This window comes from Bufo bufo, chromosome 8, assembly GCF_905171765.1.
Source record: "Bufo bufo chromosome 8, aBufBuf1.1, whole genome shotgun sequence".
Classification (NCBI taxonomy): Eukaryota; Metazoa; Chordata; class Amphibia; order Anura; family Bufonidae; genus Bufo; species Bufo bufo.
This window is the reverse complement of record NC_053396.1, coordinates 219,815,129-219,833,974: the sequence shown is the minus strand read 5'-3', so window position 1 is coordinate 219,833,974 and position 18,846 is coordinate 219,815,129. Positions and strand designations below refer to the sequence as shown.

Below are 18,846 nucleotides of genomic sequence, written 5' to 3'. Positions count from 1 at the left end.
TTAAAGGGGCAGTCACTTTGAAAGTCACTGTTAAAGGGGCAGTCACTTTGAAAGTCACTGTTAAAGGGGCGGCCACTGTGAAAGTCACTGTTAAAGGGGCGGTCACTGTGAAAATCACTGTTAAAAGGGTGGTCACTGTGAAAGTCACTGTTAAAGGGGCGGCCACTGTGAAAGTCCCTGTTAAAGGGGCAGTCAGTGTTAAAGGGGCGGCCACTGTGAAAGTCACTGTTAAAGGGGCGGTCACTGTGAAAGTCACTGTTAAAGGGGCGGTCACTGTGAAAGTCACTGTTAAAAGGGTGGTTACTGTGAAAGTCACTGCTAAAGGGGCGGCCACTGTGAAAGTCACTTTTAAAGGGGTGGTCGCTGTGAAAGTCACTGTTAAAAGGGCGGTCACCGTGGAGGTCACTGTTTAAGGGGTGGTCACTGTTAAAGGGGCGGTCACTGTAAAAGTCACTGCTAAAGGGGTGGTCAATGTTAAAGGATGGCCACTGTGAAAGTCACTGTTAAAGGGGCGGCCACTGTGAAAGTCACTGTTAAAGGGGCGGTCACTGTGAAAGTCACTGTTAAAGGGGCGGCCATTGTGAAAGTCACTGATATTTACTATAAAATTGCAATAAATAAATACCTGAGCAACGCCGAGTCATCAGCTAGTACAATAATATAATAGACATAAATGACAGGTCACACCATTATTTTTGTCCACCATTTTTTATTTAAAACTTGTCTTAAAGTCTCTCAGTTACAGGAACCATTGATAACATGAGGTATGATGCACAAGGCGCCTCATACCTCAGTACAGTGTAATGAAATACATTCTCATGAATACTTCTTCAGCCCACAGGATGTCTATGTCCATTCTGTCTCAACTGCATCTTTACATCTGCAATATTCACAGTAACTGCCCCATTGTGGTATGTACACAGGATGACAACCATCTTATCTGCAGATCTCTCTTAGGGCTCCTTCACATCACCGTTCTTGATTTAGAGAAGGAGAATAACAAAAATAGGAGAAGTGCCAGATCTGGCACATAACTGATGAACACAGCTGAACTTGCTGCATAGACTACAATGCCCGTTCGGTTTTCGTATGGGATGATTTTTATTACTGGACGAAAAAGTCCTGCATGCAGGACTTTTTTGTCCAGTATTTTTGACGGAATCTTGACAGAGCTTTCAATGCAGATGTGAAGGAGCTCTTATGATAGAGTCTACTGCAGACCTAGGTTGGTGATGAAGGTTCCGATGAGGATACCAATAGAGGCTGTGATGAAGTTTCCGTGGGACAATAATGGCTTTGTGTTTTCCTCCAGCCATTTGAACGCCTCATTAAGATTTTGTTTTTGTAATTCAGGTCCCAGAGTTTTTCGGATTTTCTCGTAGTGTTTGTCTACATGTTTAATCTAAGGACAAACATAGTAAGAAGATACATGCTGTAAGTCTTGTTTCTATGAACAATGCCTTCAACCCTCTGAGCTTTACTTACAATAGGATGTCCATTGCCTCAACCCAATGTCCTCAATCACATGATCTATGCCCCCAATAGTATGATCCCAATCTTCTCAAATATCTGATGTAGCCCCCAATAGTATGATCAGTACCCCAGCTCAATCTCCTCAATAATCTGATCTATGCCCCCAATAATATGATCAGGGCCCCAGCACAATGTCCTCAGTTATCAGATCTATGTCCCAGTGGAACGATCAACACTCTTGCATATAACCAATAACTCAACTCAATGCCCTCGACCATTTGATCTGTGCCCCAACAATATGACCTATGCCGCAGTGAAATGACCACTACCTCTTTGTCGTGATCACTGCCCCCAATCTTGGTCAGGCAATAAATGGGAATTACACACAACAAGTTGTAGCATTAATGCATTTGTCTGGATTCTATTATAGGTAATTGATCCCTTATGATCTCTAGTTCTCCATGAGACGTGTCTGTCTGCGCTCACCACTCACCTGCACGTCTGTCATCAGGCTGGTGTCTATTAACTTTCTGTCATATGGGACTAAGGTCACAGTCTCAAACGTGAGATACTTCTCCCCTCCAAATGTGTTCTGCGGGCAGAGAGTAAAAAGAGGGAGGGAAGCATAAAAAGGGTTAATCAGTGTTCCATACACTAATTGTTACTATAGGTATGTGCCACAGAGACAACTATATAACTAAAAGGATGGCAGTTGCCAAGAATTGAAGATATAGTCATCCACAGTATGTAAGCAGTCTGCCCTCTAGTGGCCATCATCGCAATCAGCAGGAAGCAATGTGAAGGTATTTCCCATCACTTTTTTTTGCACTGTATTGAAAAGTGTAGGTGAGGTCCCCTATGTACCATGAGGTGTGATCAGATATTTTTAAGTGATTTAATCGGTGATGTATGGCGCACTGTCGCTTGCTTTGGGGCTATGCATTTGGTGCATATTTAATCAGTTCAAGACCGCGCAGTTTACCTCCTCCTTCCTGACATATTTTAGTACATTCAGCTTTTGCACACGACCGTGCCGGTTTTTGCGGTTCGCAAACCGCGGATCCGCAAAAAACGGAAGCCGCCTGTGGCCTTCCGCAATTTGCGGAACGGAAAGGGCGGCCGTCAATATAAATGCCTATTCTTGTCCGCAAAGCGCAGACAAGAATAGGACATGTTATATTTTTTTAGCGGGGCCGCGGAACGGAGCAACGGATGCGGACAGCACACGGAGTGCTGTCCGCATCTTTTGCGGCCCCATTGAAGTGAATGGGTCCGTATCCGAGCCGCCAAAACGGGGGCTCGGATGTGGACCCAAACAACGGTTGTGTGCATGAGGCCTTATTTAAATAATTTTTGAAAATTATGCAATTTATGGATTTTTTTAGTCTGTTTAGTGTTTTGTATTTCATTTATTTATTTGTTTTGTCTTTTATTGTTTTATATATATATATATTTACTAGCAGAAGCTTCATCTATTTCATTTAATGTTTATGTGTGTCGTTAAAAGATATCGATAGTATCCCCCATAACAGTGACCTCTACAGCACCCCACCCCCTTAACAGTTAACTCCACAGCCCCCCACCCCTTAACACTGACCCCCACAGTGCCCCGCCTGCTTAAAATGGCATCTCCACAGCAGCCTATCCCCTTAACTTCGACCTTCACAGCAGCCCGTCTACGGTGGCCAGATGTCTGATTTTAGGCCGGACAGTCCCTTTTTCAGGCTCCCTGTCCTCCGTCCGTTGCAGGGCCTGGACGGACACAGGGATGTCCACCCTTTCAGTAGCTGTGGCTGACTGAGGGGGAGAGAAGCACCCCGGCTGCCCCCAGCTCACCTCATTTCTTCCCTCTCCTCCCCCCTTTTTTTTCGTGGCCGGCGATGGGGGCGTGTCTTCACGGATGCAAGGTTGTGGCTTCATTGATGTAGGCGTGGCTTGGGGCGTGGCCGGTGAGGTCCAGATTTTTTGGGTGATGCCATGGTCACCCTAAGCCCGCCCCTTTAACAGTGAGTTTCACAGGACCCCACTCCCTTGACAGTGACCTCCTCAGGGGCTCGCCCCCCAACAGTGACCTATACAGCATCCCACCCCTTAACACGGACCTCCATAGGGTACCGTCCCCTTATCTGTGACCTCCACTGTTCCCTGCCCCCTTAACAGAGACCTCCATAGCACCCATCCCTTTAACAGTGACTGCCACAGTACCCCGTTCCCTTAACAGTGACCTCCACAATACCCTGCTTCCTTAGCAGTGACCTCACAGTACCCTGCCCCCTTAACAGTGACCTCCGCAGTGGCCGCCCCTTTAACAGTGACCTCCACAGCGGCCTGCCCCTTAACAGTAACATCCACAGTGACCGCCCCTTTAACAGTGACCTCCACAGCGGCCTGCCCCTTTAACAGTAACATCCACAGTGACTGCCCCTTTAATAGTGACCTCCACAGCGGCCTGCCCCTTTAACAGTAACATCCACAGTGACCGCCCCTTTAACAGTGACCTCCACAGCGGCCTGCCCCTTTAACAGTAACATCCACAGTGACCGCCCCTTTAACAGTGACCTCCACAGTGGCCTGCCCCTTAACAGCAACATCCACAGTGACCGCCCCTTTAACATTGAGCTCCACAGCAGCTGCTCTTTTAATAGTGACCCCTGCCCCCTTAACAGTGACCTCCACAGCGCCATGCCCCTTTAAGGCTAGGGCTACACGACGGCATGTGCCGCGTAACATTTTGTCGCACCAATGTCACGCAACAATTTTTATAATGATAGTCTATGGTGTTGCACTGCGACATGCTGCGACTGCGACACGACAGTCGCAAAAAATCCATCCAAGATGCAGTGCAACACCATAGACTATCATTATGAAAATTGTCATACGACACATGTCGTCGTGTAGCCCTAGCCTAAAGCTGACCTACAGCAGTGAAGAAAAATGGCTGGGTTGTTATGGAGTAAAACTGTGTGTATGTGAAGACTAAGGGCCTGCAAGCTTCTATTGGCTGATAAGGGACATGTGACCATGTGCATGGCAGTTGGGATATGAAGAGAAAGACTTGCTGACTTCTATTTGCTAATGCAGGTAATTATTAGGGAATACCTCAGGAACGGTACGTCCTAGAGAGCTGAGACCTGGTCTAAAACCTTCCTAGTCACCTGATGTACCTGTGTGCCAAATTTGGTGAATTTCGCTCCAGTCGTTTGGTCGCGCATGAAGAACAGACGGACAGACGTCGGGACAGACAGAAACTCATTTTTATAATATAAGAGATAAGAGATATATATATATATAATTTATTTTAGACTTCTCCCCTTCCCCTTACAAAATCATAAACCAAATAGTTAGGTATCAGCAGGAAATTTCCAAATTTGTATGATCTGTCCTCCTCTGATCAAGTTCACTGTGTCAAATAATCAATGTCCTATGAACCAATGTCCTGAATCCGATCTAAACTCTCCGCCAGCCATGTTTTTCAAAAGTAATACACGATATGGCTGCTATGAGGTGACAACCTCTGAAGGGGCTATAACAGTGGCCATATTGGTTGTCAGCAAGGTGTAACAGATATATCTAAATGCCGCTCACTAGAATTTATCAGAACCTGACAGATCGTTGTCTGATTAATGCTTTTTAATTGGCGTATTTCTACTGTGCAATAATTACCACCATATCGATGTCGGATTTTACGGAAGTTTTTATAGTAAAGGATGGAGAAGTGACGCATTTCATCATCTTGTAGATAGATTTGAGATAAATTAGGGAAGTGTCATCATGTTGTTGAAATTGGGAAAACGCTGAGCAAATCTTGGCTTCACACCTTTTTATTATTATCCTTGGTGTGAACGTGGAGCAGTTTTATGATCAGATGTTATAAAATCCGTTGTTATAAAAACAACTGTTTCTGTTGAACTCTGGTAAGATCTGATCTCCATCTACAGTCTCCATATTGGATCCTTTCTGGTACTTTATTGTTAACTCCCACTAGTGGATAATCTTCCTAAAATATGGGCGCTGTGGCTCATGACCACCCATGGTACCCAAATTTTCAATGAACTTTGTGGTTGTCTTGCGGCTTTTGCTGAAATTGAGGCAAAGTTACAACAAAAATGCCCAATCCCAGACATAAACGTGTGCAGGATGGGCACAAGGACCCTGACAGAAAAGGTCACCTGCAGGTCCTGAAGCCAGAGGGCAGCAAGGAGAATCTGCAGAGGAGGAGAGTGTGCATTGCTGTGTACAGTTATGGGGTCTGTACAGAGTCGTCAGGGGTCTGATCTGGGTTCCCTATTTAGGGGCTTTGTCTGGGGTCTGATTTTTCTAAGGGGATCTGGTTTGAGGTCTGTATTTGCTTAGGGGTCTGATTTGGCAACTGCAATAGCTTAAGGGGGAGGGGGTCTGTATTTGTTTAGGGGCATTAGTTTTGGGGGGGCTGCATTAAGATTGTATGTGGTCTGTATTTAGGGGTCTGGTCTAGAGTCTGAATTTATTAGAGGATCTGTATGTATTCAGGGAATCTGGGGTCTGTATTTAATTAGAGGATCTGTATTTTTTGTAAAGGGAAGTGGGTGTGGACCTACAAGGAGTCATTTATGAACAGATATATGCCACATTTGTGGCGTATATATCTGTCGCAGATTCTGTCGCACACCATGGTGCAACGGAATTTGCGACTTTTCTAAAAAAAAAAGTGTGCGTGGGTCGGGTGCGGGTGGGGACCGGCCAGTAGACTCTTATCATTTACGGTTTTCTACACCTGGTTCAGGCATAGAAAATGGTCTAAATTTAAGACAGCAAGGAAGCTGGCTTACATTTAGAATCTGCGCTGGATGCGCCAAAGTTATGTAGAGGCCGGCGCCAATTCATAACTTCAGCGATCCACCATCAGCTTTAGGGCTTATTAAGTCTAAAACACCAGTCTTAATAAATGTGCCCCACGGTGCCAACTAATCAGTTTTACTTTGAGCTAAATCTAAGGGCGCTGCCCCTGGTATTCACTATTTAACCCCTGTACAGTGATCTGGACTTCGTTGCAGGGAACCAACCAGCCGGCTACCTCCTGACGTAGTCTTAGTATAGTTGGCAGCTGACTCATGGGGGTCAGAGACACTGGTGTAAAGCACCAAGTGATCAGGCACCAATATTAGTTTGAATGCAGTCCATGGTCAGGTCAGGTTGAGTACGTGTGTAATTAGAATACTGTTGCATTCCCAAAGTATGGGCGGCAGCATAGCGCAGAATCATTAATCACCTTTGCTGATTACAAGACACTAGAAAACCCAAAGCTCAGGCAAGGAGGTGAAACCATTGCCCAGCTAAATAGGGGGACTGATCAGCATCTTAGTCAGCAGCTGAACAGGGAGCAAGAGGAAAGGATTAAATGTAGCAGTGCTGAAGAGAAGTTCACCGAGCGTTAGTCACAATGCACACAGGGAGAGTGAAGCCATGGAGGCACCTTCCCAGGAACGCAGGGCAGATACAGACCACCAGCCTAACATTTATTCAGGGGAACTGGTCTGTGGTCTGTATTGGTTTAGGGGAATCTTAATATAGGGACTGTAATAGTTTAGGAGTCCTTATGTCACCGCCACTTCTGTGAGAAGGTCTGGCAGACGTTCTTCTCTACCTCTTGTATGATGTTCTTTGTTTTGGTTTCACTTTCTCATCTCCTTTCCTTCTGCCAGGTGTCACTTATTTAGACATAATCGTCTTCCTTTATAATCCCTCCCATACTGCCTCATTTTGCGGTTTATACTACTTCCTGGATGAGGTGTTCACTGCTGGAGGCTGCGTCTGCTGTTTGCTCAGATAAGTCCTTTACTTTATTGTGTTTGCTTGCTGGCTTGATTCTAGGTGACCCTGACTCCCTCCGTATTAAGTGCAGGGAGCCGGTGGTCGTGTCCCCTCACTATTATAGGGTTTTCAGGTGTCACACAGGCTTAGGTATGTGGGCATGCAATTGTCTACCATCGAGACCCTTGTATGTGCATAGCAGTCAGGGAGAGCTCTTAGGGTTTTATAGGGCTCACCTAATAGCTCCTTAGTTTGGGATCAAGCCAGTCGCTCGTTTATTTATAAGTTCCAGCTATCTGCAAATCTCATCCATGACACCTTATTAGTTTAGTTGGGGGTCTGTGTTTGAGTAGCCTGTTCTGGAGCTTCAGCCCGTATGTGACTGAGTAGGCATTTTCTACATTACAAGAGAAGAGACCGGTGGGGGGGGGGGGGGGCCATGAAGCATCAGAATGGCAGAGTCGGGGGTCGGTAACATGACTGTTGATTTATTTAATTATTTATTGCATGAAGAACCTTTTCATTTTATAATGTAAACCTTCAGACAATCCCTTTAATCCACTGTGGACGGTCTAAGATTAACCAGAATGAGGCTTCGTCAGAGCTGTCTCTTTACACGCTATACGCCATTGACCCTCGGATTATGTATGCAAGACGCAAATGACTAAAGCATCGGTGACAATTCCTGTAAATCCTAAAGTAAGATACCTTGGTGTCTGCTTCCACCACCACCGCGATATCCTCAATCCGAATTCCAAAATATCCATCATGATAGTATCCGGGTTCTAGGAGGAAAAATTAAAGGGATATTGTGAAGGTATGAGGGTGCAAAGGCTGCAGTCTCACCTCCACACTATTGTTTGAATAACAGTTCAGACCACACTCGGATATTAAATAAGCCAGCGCCTCATCTGCAGACAGCTGTTTTGGGGTGATTGCCCCTCATCGGTGCAGAGTAGAGAGAACTGGCTTAACTGGGTAAGAGGTCTAAGTCAGGTTTTGGGGGATAGAGTGCTTTAATCGGCTTGAGGAGACTTATAGGCCATACATGCGCCTCTGGAATTCTGGGAAGAAAGGGATGAGCTCTTAGAAAGCTCAAGGAGAGATAGTACCCCCAAAATCCTGACCTAGGCCCCTCAACCAGTCCAGCCAATACTCTCTGCTCTGCACTGATGAGGGGCAATCACCCCGAAACAGCTGTCTGCAGATGAGATGCTGGCTTATTTAATATCCGAGTCATGTCTCAAGGCCTGTTTACAGGGTTGAACATTGGCTTGTAGGATAGCTGCCTTACATCTGGCGGCATCAAAGGAAGAGCTTGTTAAGAGCTCATTTGCATCCCTTTCTTCCCAGAATTCCAGAGGAGCATTTATGGCTCATAAGTCTCCTCAGGCCGAGATAGTACCGCAAAGTAATAGTGCCAGTCCCAGTGTCTCAGTAATAGATCCAGTCAGGAGAAGACGGCCTTACCGATGGAGGTGAACATTCCTTTTGTAAAACCGATATTGTTGCTCTGCAATCCCACCGGCCCTAAAATATTCAGAAATATTGTGAAATAGGAAAAGTGCAGAAGAAGACAGAAGCAAATGTATGTGAGAAGAATGGGCTCCACCTGCTTCCAAACTACAGCCCAAGTATTGAGGGTAGAGACTGCAGTGTTATAATAATAGTAATGATAGTAACAATATAAATATTACACAAAGTGATCATAATTCATATTATTACTGCTCCTAGTATCAATATAAATGTTATACATAGTATTAATAAATACTACTACTAATAATAAGCCTCCTCTTACTCTGTTCTCTCAGCCGCTGACTTACATTCATGAACAGCAAAGAAGTTTCCGATGCCGTGTCCAGTTCCGTGGCCGAAGTTCAGTCCCACCTCCCACAGCGCTTGTCTGGCTATCGATTCAATGGCTCTACCTACAATCCAAAAATCCAGACATCAGTCACCGGACTCAGGATGTTGCATTGAATCGTTATCACGTTTTTTTTTTTTTTAATAGAATTAAAAGAAAACATGAAGAGTAGAGATGAGCGAATCGAATCCCACCAAGTGGATTTCGATCCAAATTTCAGGATTTAACCTGAAACACAGCCAGGTCCATAAATAACAGGACATGGACACAATTCTAACATTTTTAGCTCTATACACCACCACAATGGATGTGAAATGAAACGAACAAGATGTGCTTTACCTGCAGACTGTCAGCTGTAATTTGAGGGGATTTACATCCAAATCAGGTGAACGGTGCAGGAATTACAGCAGTTTGCATATGTGCCTCCTACTTGTTAAGGGACCAAAAGTAATGGGACAGAATAATAATCATAAATCAAACTTTCACTTTTTAATACTTGGTTGCAAATCCTTTGCAGTCAATTACAGCCTGAAGTCTGGAACGCATAGACATCACCAGACGCTGGGTTTCATCCCTGGTGATGCTCTGCCAGGCCTCTACTGCAACTGTCTTCAGTTCCTGCTTGTTCTTGGGGCATTTTCCCTTCAGTTTTGTCTTCAGCAAGTGAAATGCTCAATCGGATTCAGGTCTGGTGATTGACTCGGCCATTGCAGAACATTACACTTCTTTCCCTTAATAAACTCTCTGGTTGCTTTTGCAGTATGCTTTGGGTCATTGTCCATCTGCACTGTGAAGCGCCATCCAATGAGTTCTGAAGCATTTGGCTGAATAGGAGCAGATAATATTGCCCGAAACACTTCAGAATTCATCCTGCTGCTTTTGTCAGCAGTCACATCATCAATAAATACAAGAGAAGCAGTTCCATTGGCAGCCATACATGCCCACGCCAGGACACTACCACCACCATGCTTCACTGATGAGGTGGTATGCTTAGGATCGTGAGCAGTTCCTTTCCTTCTCCATACTCTTCTCTTCCCATCACTCTGGTACAAGTTGATCTTGGTCTCATCTGTCCATAGGATGTTGTTCCAGAACTGTGAAGGCTTTTTTAGATGTCGTTTGGCAAACTCTAATCTGGCCTTCCTGTTTTTGAGGCTCACCAATGGTTTACATCTTGTGGTGAACCCTCTGTATTCACTCTGGTGAAGTCGTCTCTTGATTGTTGACTTTGACACACATACACCTACCTCCTGGAGAGTGTTCTTCATCTGGTCAACTGTTGTGAAGGGTGTTTTCTTCACCAGGGAAATAATTCTTCGGTCATCCTCCACAGTTGTTTTCCGTGGTCTTCCGAGTCTTTTGGTGTTGCCGAGATCACCGATGCGTTCCTTCTTTTTAAGAATGTTCTAAACAGTTGTTTTGGCCGCGCCTAATGTTTTTGCTATCTCTCTGATGGGTTTGTTGTGTTTTTCAGCCTAATGATGGCTTCACTGATGGTGACAGCTCTTTGGATCTCATCTTGAGAGTTGACAGCATCAGATTCCAAATGCAAATAGCAGACTGGAAATGACCTCTGGACCTTTTATCTGCTCATTGTAATTGTGATAATGAGGGCATAACACACACCTGGCCATGGAACAGCCGAGAAGCCAATTGTCCCATTGCTTTTGGTCCCTTAATAAGTTGGAGGCACATATGCAAACTGCTGTAATTCCTGCACCGTTCACCTGATTTGGATGTAAATCCCCTCAGATTAAAGCTGACAGTCTGCAGGTAAAGCACATCTTGTCCGTTTCATTTCACATCCATTGTGGTGGTGTATAGAGCCAAAAATGTTAGAATCGTGTCGATGTCCCAATATTTATGGACCTGTCTGTAGTGTCAAAACAAAAAAATTCATACTTACCTCCTCCATTTGCTTGCGACGGGCCACCAGCCTCCATCTTGACTGAAGATCTCAGCCGAAATCCCGTGCGTGGTGATGGATGACGTCACCACGCTGGCTGGCGTGATGATGTAATCTCGTGCCGCGCAAGATTTCGCCCCAGATCTTCAAGCAAGATGGATGCGCAGACCCGTCACGAGCAAATGGAGGCGGTAAGTTTGATGAATTATTTTTTTTTTATGTTCATTTTACACTGTTTTTACATTCAGATGCCGCGATCAGCTATGAACGCGGCATCTGAGGGGTACAATGACGGGGGTGGCGCTATCGCAGCTCCCTGTTATTGCACCCGCTACTTACAAAAAATTAGCTTTTTTTGTAAACTTCGGTGAATCAGCCAAATCGAGCTTTTCATAAATTCGCTCATCTCTAATGAAGAGTAATTAAAGGGAACTTGTATTTGAACACATAATCAATATCATAGAGACCATAGGGGAGTGGTTGCTGGCCAGGGGGTACACAGATCTGATAGGTGACAGCAAAGTATTCCAGTGCAGCTCCCCACCCCGGGCACTGTAAGATGCGCTGTCGGCCTCCATTGAAGGGACGCCACTGTTTGCAGGCGATGTCTCTGCTATTTAGGTCTCCTGTAGGTCAGACAGATCCCTGGTAATATAAGTGTCATTGCCGGCTCTGCGCTTCCCTGGGGATATGTGCGGGTGTCACTCTTATTGGTGGCCGTGAATATTGACACTTTTTGTTTCATATCTTTTGATACATTTTATATAATATTATCGCCCCTTTCCTTTAGATTGTGAGTTATAAGCTGAGTAGGAGGAGCTCTTCAGGGAATATAACTCGTAGAAAGTAACAGTCGGAAGATACCGGGAGTGCGAGGTGGAAACACCAGTCTGCTCAGCTCGAGATTCCCCATTAGGACCCGCGTGTACGCCTCCTATAGGATGATAGAGACACAACGGGAAAAGGAAGATTTTAGTGGTCGGGGTTATCCTTTAACTAGAATGCTTTGTTCTCATGGTAAAGCAGGTTCCCACCTTCCACCTTTCATACGAGTAGATCCTGCTTACAGTTGCAAGAAAAAGTATGTGAACCCTTTGGAATGATATGGATTTCTGCACAAATTGGTCATAAAATGTGATCTGATCTTCATCTTAGTCACAACAATAGACAATCACAGTCGGCTTAAACTAATAACAGACAAAGAATTAATTGTTACCATGTTTTTATTGAACACACCATGTAAACATTCACAGTGCAGGTGGAAAAAGTATGTGAACCCCTAGACTAATGACATCTCTAAGAGCTAATTGGAGTGAGGTGTCGGCCAACTGGAGTCCAATCAATGAGATGAGATTGGAGGTGTTAGTTACAGCTGCGCTGCCCTATAAAAACACACACCAGTTCTGGGTTTTCTTTTCACAAGAAGCATTGCCTGATGTGAATGATGCCTCGCACAAAAGAGCTCTCAGAAGACCTAAGATTAAGAATTGTTGACTTGCATAAAGCTGGAAAGGGTTATAAAAATATCTCCAAAAGCCTTGCTGTTCATCAGTCCACGGTAAGACAAATTGTCTATAAATGGAGAAAGTTCAGCACTGCTGCTACTCTCCCTAGGAGTGGCCGTCCTGTACAGATGACTGCAAGAGCACAGCGCAGACTGCTTAATGAGGTGAAGAAGAATCCTAGAGTGTCAGCTAAAGACTTACAAAAGTCTCTGGCATATGTTAACATCCCTGTTAGCAATTCTACAATACGTAAAACACTAAACAAGAATGGATTTCATGGGAGGATACCACAGAGGAAGCCACTGCTGTCCAAAAAAACATTGCTGCACGTTTACAGTTTGCACAAGAGCACCTGGATGTTCCACAGCAGTACTGGCAAAATATTCTGTGGACAGATGAAACCAAAGTTGAGTTATTTGGAAGAAACACACAACACTGTGTGTGGAGAAAAAGAGGCACAGCACACCAACCTCAAAACCTCATCCCAACTGTGAAGTATGGTGGTGGGGGCATCATGGTTTGGGGCTACTTTTGCTGCGTCAGGGCCTGGACGGATTGAAGGAAAAATAAATTCCCAAGTTTATCAAGACATTTTGCAGGAGAACTTAAGGCCATCTGTCCACCAGCTGAAGCTCAACAGAAGATGGGTGTTGCAACAGGACAACGACCCAAAGCATAGAAGTAAATCAACAACAGAATGGCTTAAACAGAAGAAAATCCGCCTTCTGGAGTGGCCCAGTCAGAGTCCTGACCTCAACCCGATTGAGATGCTGTGGCATGACCTCAAGAAAGCGATTCACACCAGACATCCCAAGAATATTGCTGAAATGAAACAGTTCTGTAAAGAGGAATGGTCAAGAATTACTCCTGACCTTTGTGGACGTCTGATCTGCAACTACAGGAAACGTTTGGTGGAAGTTATTGCTGCCAAAGGAGGTTCAACCAGTTATTAAATCCAAGGGTTCACATACTTTTTCCACCTGCACTGTGAATGTTTACATGGTGTGTTCAATAAAAACATGGTAACATTTAATTCTTTGTGTGTTATTAGTTTAAGCAGACTGTGATTGTCTATTGTTGTGACTTAGATGAAGATCAGATCACATTTTATGACCAATTTGTGCAGAAATCCATATCATTCCAAAGGGTTCACATACTTTTTCTTGCAACTGTATATATGAACTGGGATAAGGGGTAAATTTACTGGAAATGACAACACCCTGACCCCAGCGTTCTCCATGACACCACTGTGTACACAGAGGACTCCTCGGATATAACTGCCACCGTTCTCACATTTTTCATGTCCCCACAAATAACAGACATTTGACGTTTAACCTTTTCAAAGTCCGTCGGCGTCCCCCAGTGAACCGTCCTCGTGATGTCTGTGGTTCCATCGCTGAGAAACATTGAAATAAAAAGATGTGGATACAATATTATTACAGGTTATCGTTTTTTGTATAAATTGCTACTATTACTACGACTACTACTAGTGTTACAACTACTACTACTACTACTACTACTACTACTACAACCACTCCTCCTCCTCCCCCTACTACTACTACTAATACTACTAGTGATACTACTAGTAGTGCTACTACTAAATACTACAACTACTCCTACTACTACTGATTATACTATTACTACTGCTAATGTTACCACTACTAATAGTAATACTAATAATACTGTTACTACTACTACTAATACTAATGTTTCTACTACTAATACTACAACTCCTCCTACTACTACTACTACTACTACTACTACTACTACTAATACTATTATTACTATTAATGTTACTACTAATACTACTAATAGTAATACCAATAATAATGTTACTACTACTACTAATAATAATAATAACAGTAATAATAACAATAATATTACTACTACAACAACTCCTTCCCCTACTACTGCTATTAATAAATACTACTACTAATGTTACTAATACCACTAATAGTAATACTAAAAGTACTGATAATACTATTACTAATGCTAATGTTACCACTACTAATAGTAATACTAATAATACTGTTACTACTACTACAAATGCTCCTACTACTACTACAAATGCTCCTACTACTACTACTACTACAAATGCTCCTATTACTACTACTACAACTACTACTACTACTACTACCACTAATACTAATGTTACTACTACTAAGGGCTCATGCACACGACCGTGTGTATTATGACATCTGTGTGTATTCCGTATTTTGTAGAACGGAACAGCCGGCCCCTAGTAGAACAGTCCTATCCTTGTCCGTAATGCAGACAATAATAGGACGTGTTATATATTTTTGGGGAATGGAAATGCGGACACAGAATGCACACGGAGTAACTTCCATTTTTTTTGCGGACCCATTGTAGTAAATGGATCCGCATACAGTCCGCTAAAAAAACGGAATGGACATGGAAAGAAAATACGTTCGTGTGCGTGAGCCCTAATACTGCAACTCCTCATACTACTAGTAATAATAATACTATTACTACTAATAGTAATACCAATAATACTGTTACTACTACTAATGCTACTACTGCTAATAATAATATTACTACTACTACAACTCCTTCCCCTACTACTACTATTAATAAATACTACTATTAATGTTACTAATACCACTAATAGTAATACTAAAAATACTGTTACTACTACTTCTACTACTAATAATACTAATATTACTACTACTACTCCAACTCCTCCTACTACTAATACTACTACTAAAAATAAATACTACTACTACTATTACTACTACTAATAGTAATACTAAAAATACTGTTACTACTACTTCTACTACTAATACTAATATTACTACTACTACTACTAATATTACTACCACTACTCCAACTCCTCCTACTACTAATACTACTACTAATATTAATAATAAATGCTACTACTACTAATACTAATACTACCACTATTAATAATAAATACTACTACTACTATTACTACTACTAATAGTAAAACTAAAAAAAATACTGTTACTACAACTACTGATAATAATAATAATAATAATAATATTACTACTAATAATATTAATAATTATTTTACTACTACTACTGTTACTACTACTATTATTATTACCACTTTTACTTTTACTACCACTTCTACAATTGATATTACTACCCCTTCTTCTAATTCAACTGATACTAAGACTACAGCTGTTATTTCTATTACTAGAACAACTGTGATTACTACTACTACCACTACTACTATTACATCTGTAATTACTACTACTATAACTGCTATTATTGCTGCTATTATTCCATCTACTACTGCTTTCATTATTTCTATTACTACTACCATTACTGCTACTGTTATTACTACTGCAGCTTATATAAGTGAAATGAATACTCACTAGTACTGCCCGCCAGAATCCACCAGGTACATCTCCTTCACAGTTAGTGTGCGGTCCGTCAGATTATCTGGTCTAAAACACAAAAAGTCATCTGATGATAATAATAAAAATAATAATAATATTTTTGCAGCAAATTGTGTTAAAATTATTTTTTAGGCTACTTTCACACTAGCGTTATTACTGGTGCCGGCAGTGTTCAGCAAAAACGCTTCCGTTACTGAAAATACAACCGTCTGCATCCATTTGAACGGATCCGATTGTATTATCTGTAACATAGCCAAGACGGATCCGTCATTACACTCAATTGAAAGTAAATGGGGGACGGATCTGTTTTCTATTGTGTCAGAGAAAACGGATCGGTCTTGCTCCGCATCCCAGGACGGAAAGCAAACCGCAGCACGCTGCTCTCCGGTATGAGCACGCTGCTCTCCGGTATGAGCACGCTGCTCTCCGGTATGAGCACGCTGCTCTCCGGTATGAGAACGGAACGGAATGCCTTCTGGAGACTCCGTTCCGTTCTGTTCAGTTTTGTCTCCATTGACAATGAATGGGGACAAAACGGAAGCGTTAACGCTCGTGTAAATATTAACGCTAGTAGCCTTATTGAGTCGTATAAGCTGATACATTGTTACATGCAGAATACAGGGAGCAGCCATCACACAGACACAGCCTTACTACATTGTCTGCATGGCCAGGACGGCACCATATGTGAGTATTAGCAACATCTCCCCAATAATGCCAAAAATATACAGTAAATGTCATTTACTGAACAAAGAAACAAATCCATAAACAAACACATCACTAAATACTAATAATAATAACACAAAGCATCAGCTGTTCTCGGTCACCTGTAGTGCGGCAGAGCTGCGTTGAGGCCTCCTGCGGAAATGGTGCCAAAACTTGGTCCCTTAAAATGTGCTTGTTTCCTAAAACATAGAGAAATCCCATTATTTTATGGTCTATGTCGTCCATGTCTTTAGCTGACACTTTTGTAGACAAATTTGGCGCAACGCACGACTTCTTTAGCCACGACCCTTTTCTATCAACTTACGCTCTCAGCCCGTCAACATAATCCGCCCCACTTATTTCAGTCACCACCTCCTTCGGGACATTTTGCTCCAGCCAAAGTAAGTATTCCACGACCGCCACTGCGTCCCGGATCTAAGACGTAAAACATTAAAAAAAAAATCCAACAGAATTGAGGTAACTGGTTCACATTCTGCCAGGGGTATCCATACGGCTTCATGCACGCGGCCATTGTGCGGCCGTTCCGTGCATTGGGGATTGCAATTTGCGGTCCCCAAAGCACGGGCAACATTCCTGCGGCGGCCGGGACGGATCGAGACCCATTCAACTTGAATGGGTCCATGATCCATCCTCACAGTAAAAAAATAGAATACGTTCTATTTTTTTACGGTGCGGAGGCACGGACAGAAACACCACGGAAGCACTCAAAGTGAATGGGTCCGCATCTGTGATGTAGGGTGCACAGGGCCGGTGCCCGTGAATTGCGGATTCGCTGTATGAGGGCCGCAATACTGCCACGGCCAGGCAACTGCCATGTGCATGAGGCCTAAGAGTACGTAGAACCCTGCTGGTGCACACCCCCTGCTGGTGCACACCCCCTGCTGGTGCAGCCTCTCTACTGGTGCACACCCCCTACTGGTGCACATCCCCTGCTGGTGCACACCCCCTACTGGTGCACAACCTCTTGCTGGTGCAGGCTCCCTACTGGTGCACACCCCCTGCTGGTGCACATCCCCTACTGGTGCACACCCCCTACTGCTGCACACCCCCTGCTGGTGCACACCCCCTACTGGTGCACATCCCCTGCTGGTGCACACCCCCTACTGGTGCACAACCTCTTGCTGGTGCAGGCTCCCTACTGGTGCACACCCCCTGCTGGTGCACATCCCCTACTGCTGCACACCCCCTACTGGTGAACACCCCCTGCTGGTGCACACCCCCCTACTGGTGCACGCCCCCTACTGCTGCACACCCCCTGCTGGTGCACACCCCCTGCTGGTGCACACCCCCTACTGGTGAACACCCCCTGCTGGTGCACACCCCCCTACTGGTGTACACCCCCTACTGCTGCACACCCCCTGCTGGTGCACTAGCTCCTGCTGGTGCACACCCCCTACTGGAGCACGCCCCCTGCTGGTGCATGCCCCCTACTGGTGCACGACCCCTGCTGGTGCACACCCCCTGCTGGTGCACACCCCCTACCGGTGCACGCCCTCTGCTAGTGCACACCCCCTACTGGTGCACGACCCCTGCTGGTGCACACCCCCTGCTGGTGCACACCCCCTACTGGTGCACACCCCCTGCTGGTGCACACCCCCCTACTGGTGCACACCCCCTGCTGGTGCACACCCCCTACTGGTGCACGACCCCTGCTGGTGCACACCCCCCTACTGGTGCACGACCCCTGCTGGTGCACGCCCCCTATTGGTGCACACCCCCTTCAGGTGCACAACCTCCTGCTGGTGCACACCCCCTACTGGTGCACGCCCCCTGCTGGTGCACACCCCCTACTGGTGCACGCCACCTGCTGGTGCACGCCCCCTGCTGGTGCACGCCCCTTACTGGTGCACGCCCCCTGCTGGTTCAGGCTCATACCTGCTCAGCTCTGCATGGTTATTCATGCTGCTCTAATGTCAGTCTGACCCTGTAAAGGGCTTGACTTTTACGTTGTGTCCGCTAGATACTATGCCGTCCCCTCTGCATTCCTATGGACCGTCCTACGCACTAATACTCTCCACCCGATGGCAGCTTTATACTCACATGGCATTGCTTCAATAATTCTTGCTCTTTCTCCGTTTTCACTGCTTTGGTCATCAGTACTGGAGAATAAGTCTCAGACAGGAGTTTTTTCTGGGGAAAATAATAATTTCAAGGGTAAAACAGCATCAGTTTCCCAGAGATTTGCATCAGATTTGTAAATCT

General features: G+C 44.5%; 1 protein-coding gene across 1 annotated transcript in view; it reads right to left on the bottom strand.

Moving 5' to 3' along the window:
• Positions 1-698: 698 nt before the first annotated feature.
• Positions 699-18,846, bottom strand: part of XPNPEP2 (X-prolyl aminopeptidase 2) — a 35,175-nt gene continuing 17,027 nt past the window's right edge. Inside the window, exons 11-21 of the mRNA XM_040405527.1 lie at positions 18,685-18,774; positions 16,949-17,058; positions 16,746-16,823; positions 15,898-15,969; positions 13,874-13,934; positions 11,898-11,967; positions 9,087-9,191; positions 8,734-8,793; positions 7,972-8,048; positions 1,967-2,065; positions 699-1,402 (exon numbers count right to left, since the gene is read on the bottom strand). Coding sequence (XP_040261461.1) covers positions 1,211-1,402; positions 1,967-2,065; positions 7,972-8,048; positions 8,734-8,793; positions 9,087-9,191; positions 11,898-11,967; positions 13,874-13,934; positions 15,898-15,969; positions 16,746-16,823; positions 16,949-17,058; positions 18,685-18,774 — 1,014 coding nt within the window. The 3' untranslated portion in view covers positions 699-1,210. The remainder of the gene's footprint in view (positions 1,403-1,966; positions 2,066-7,971; positions 8,049-8,733; positions 8,794-9,086; positions 9,192-11,897; positions 11,968-13,873; positions 13,935-15,897; positions 15,970-16,745; positions 16,824-16,948; positions 17,059-18,684; positions 18,775-18,846) is intronic.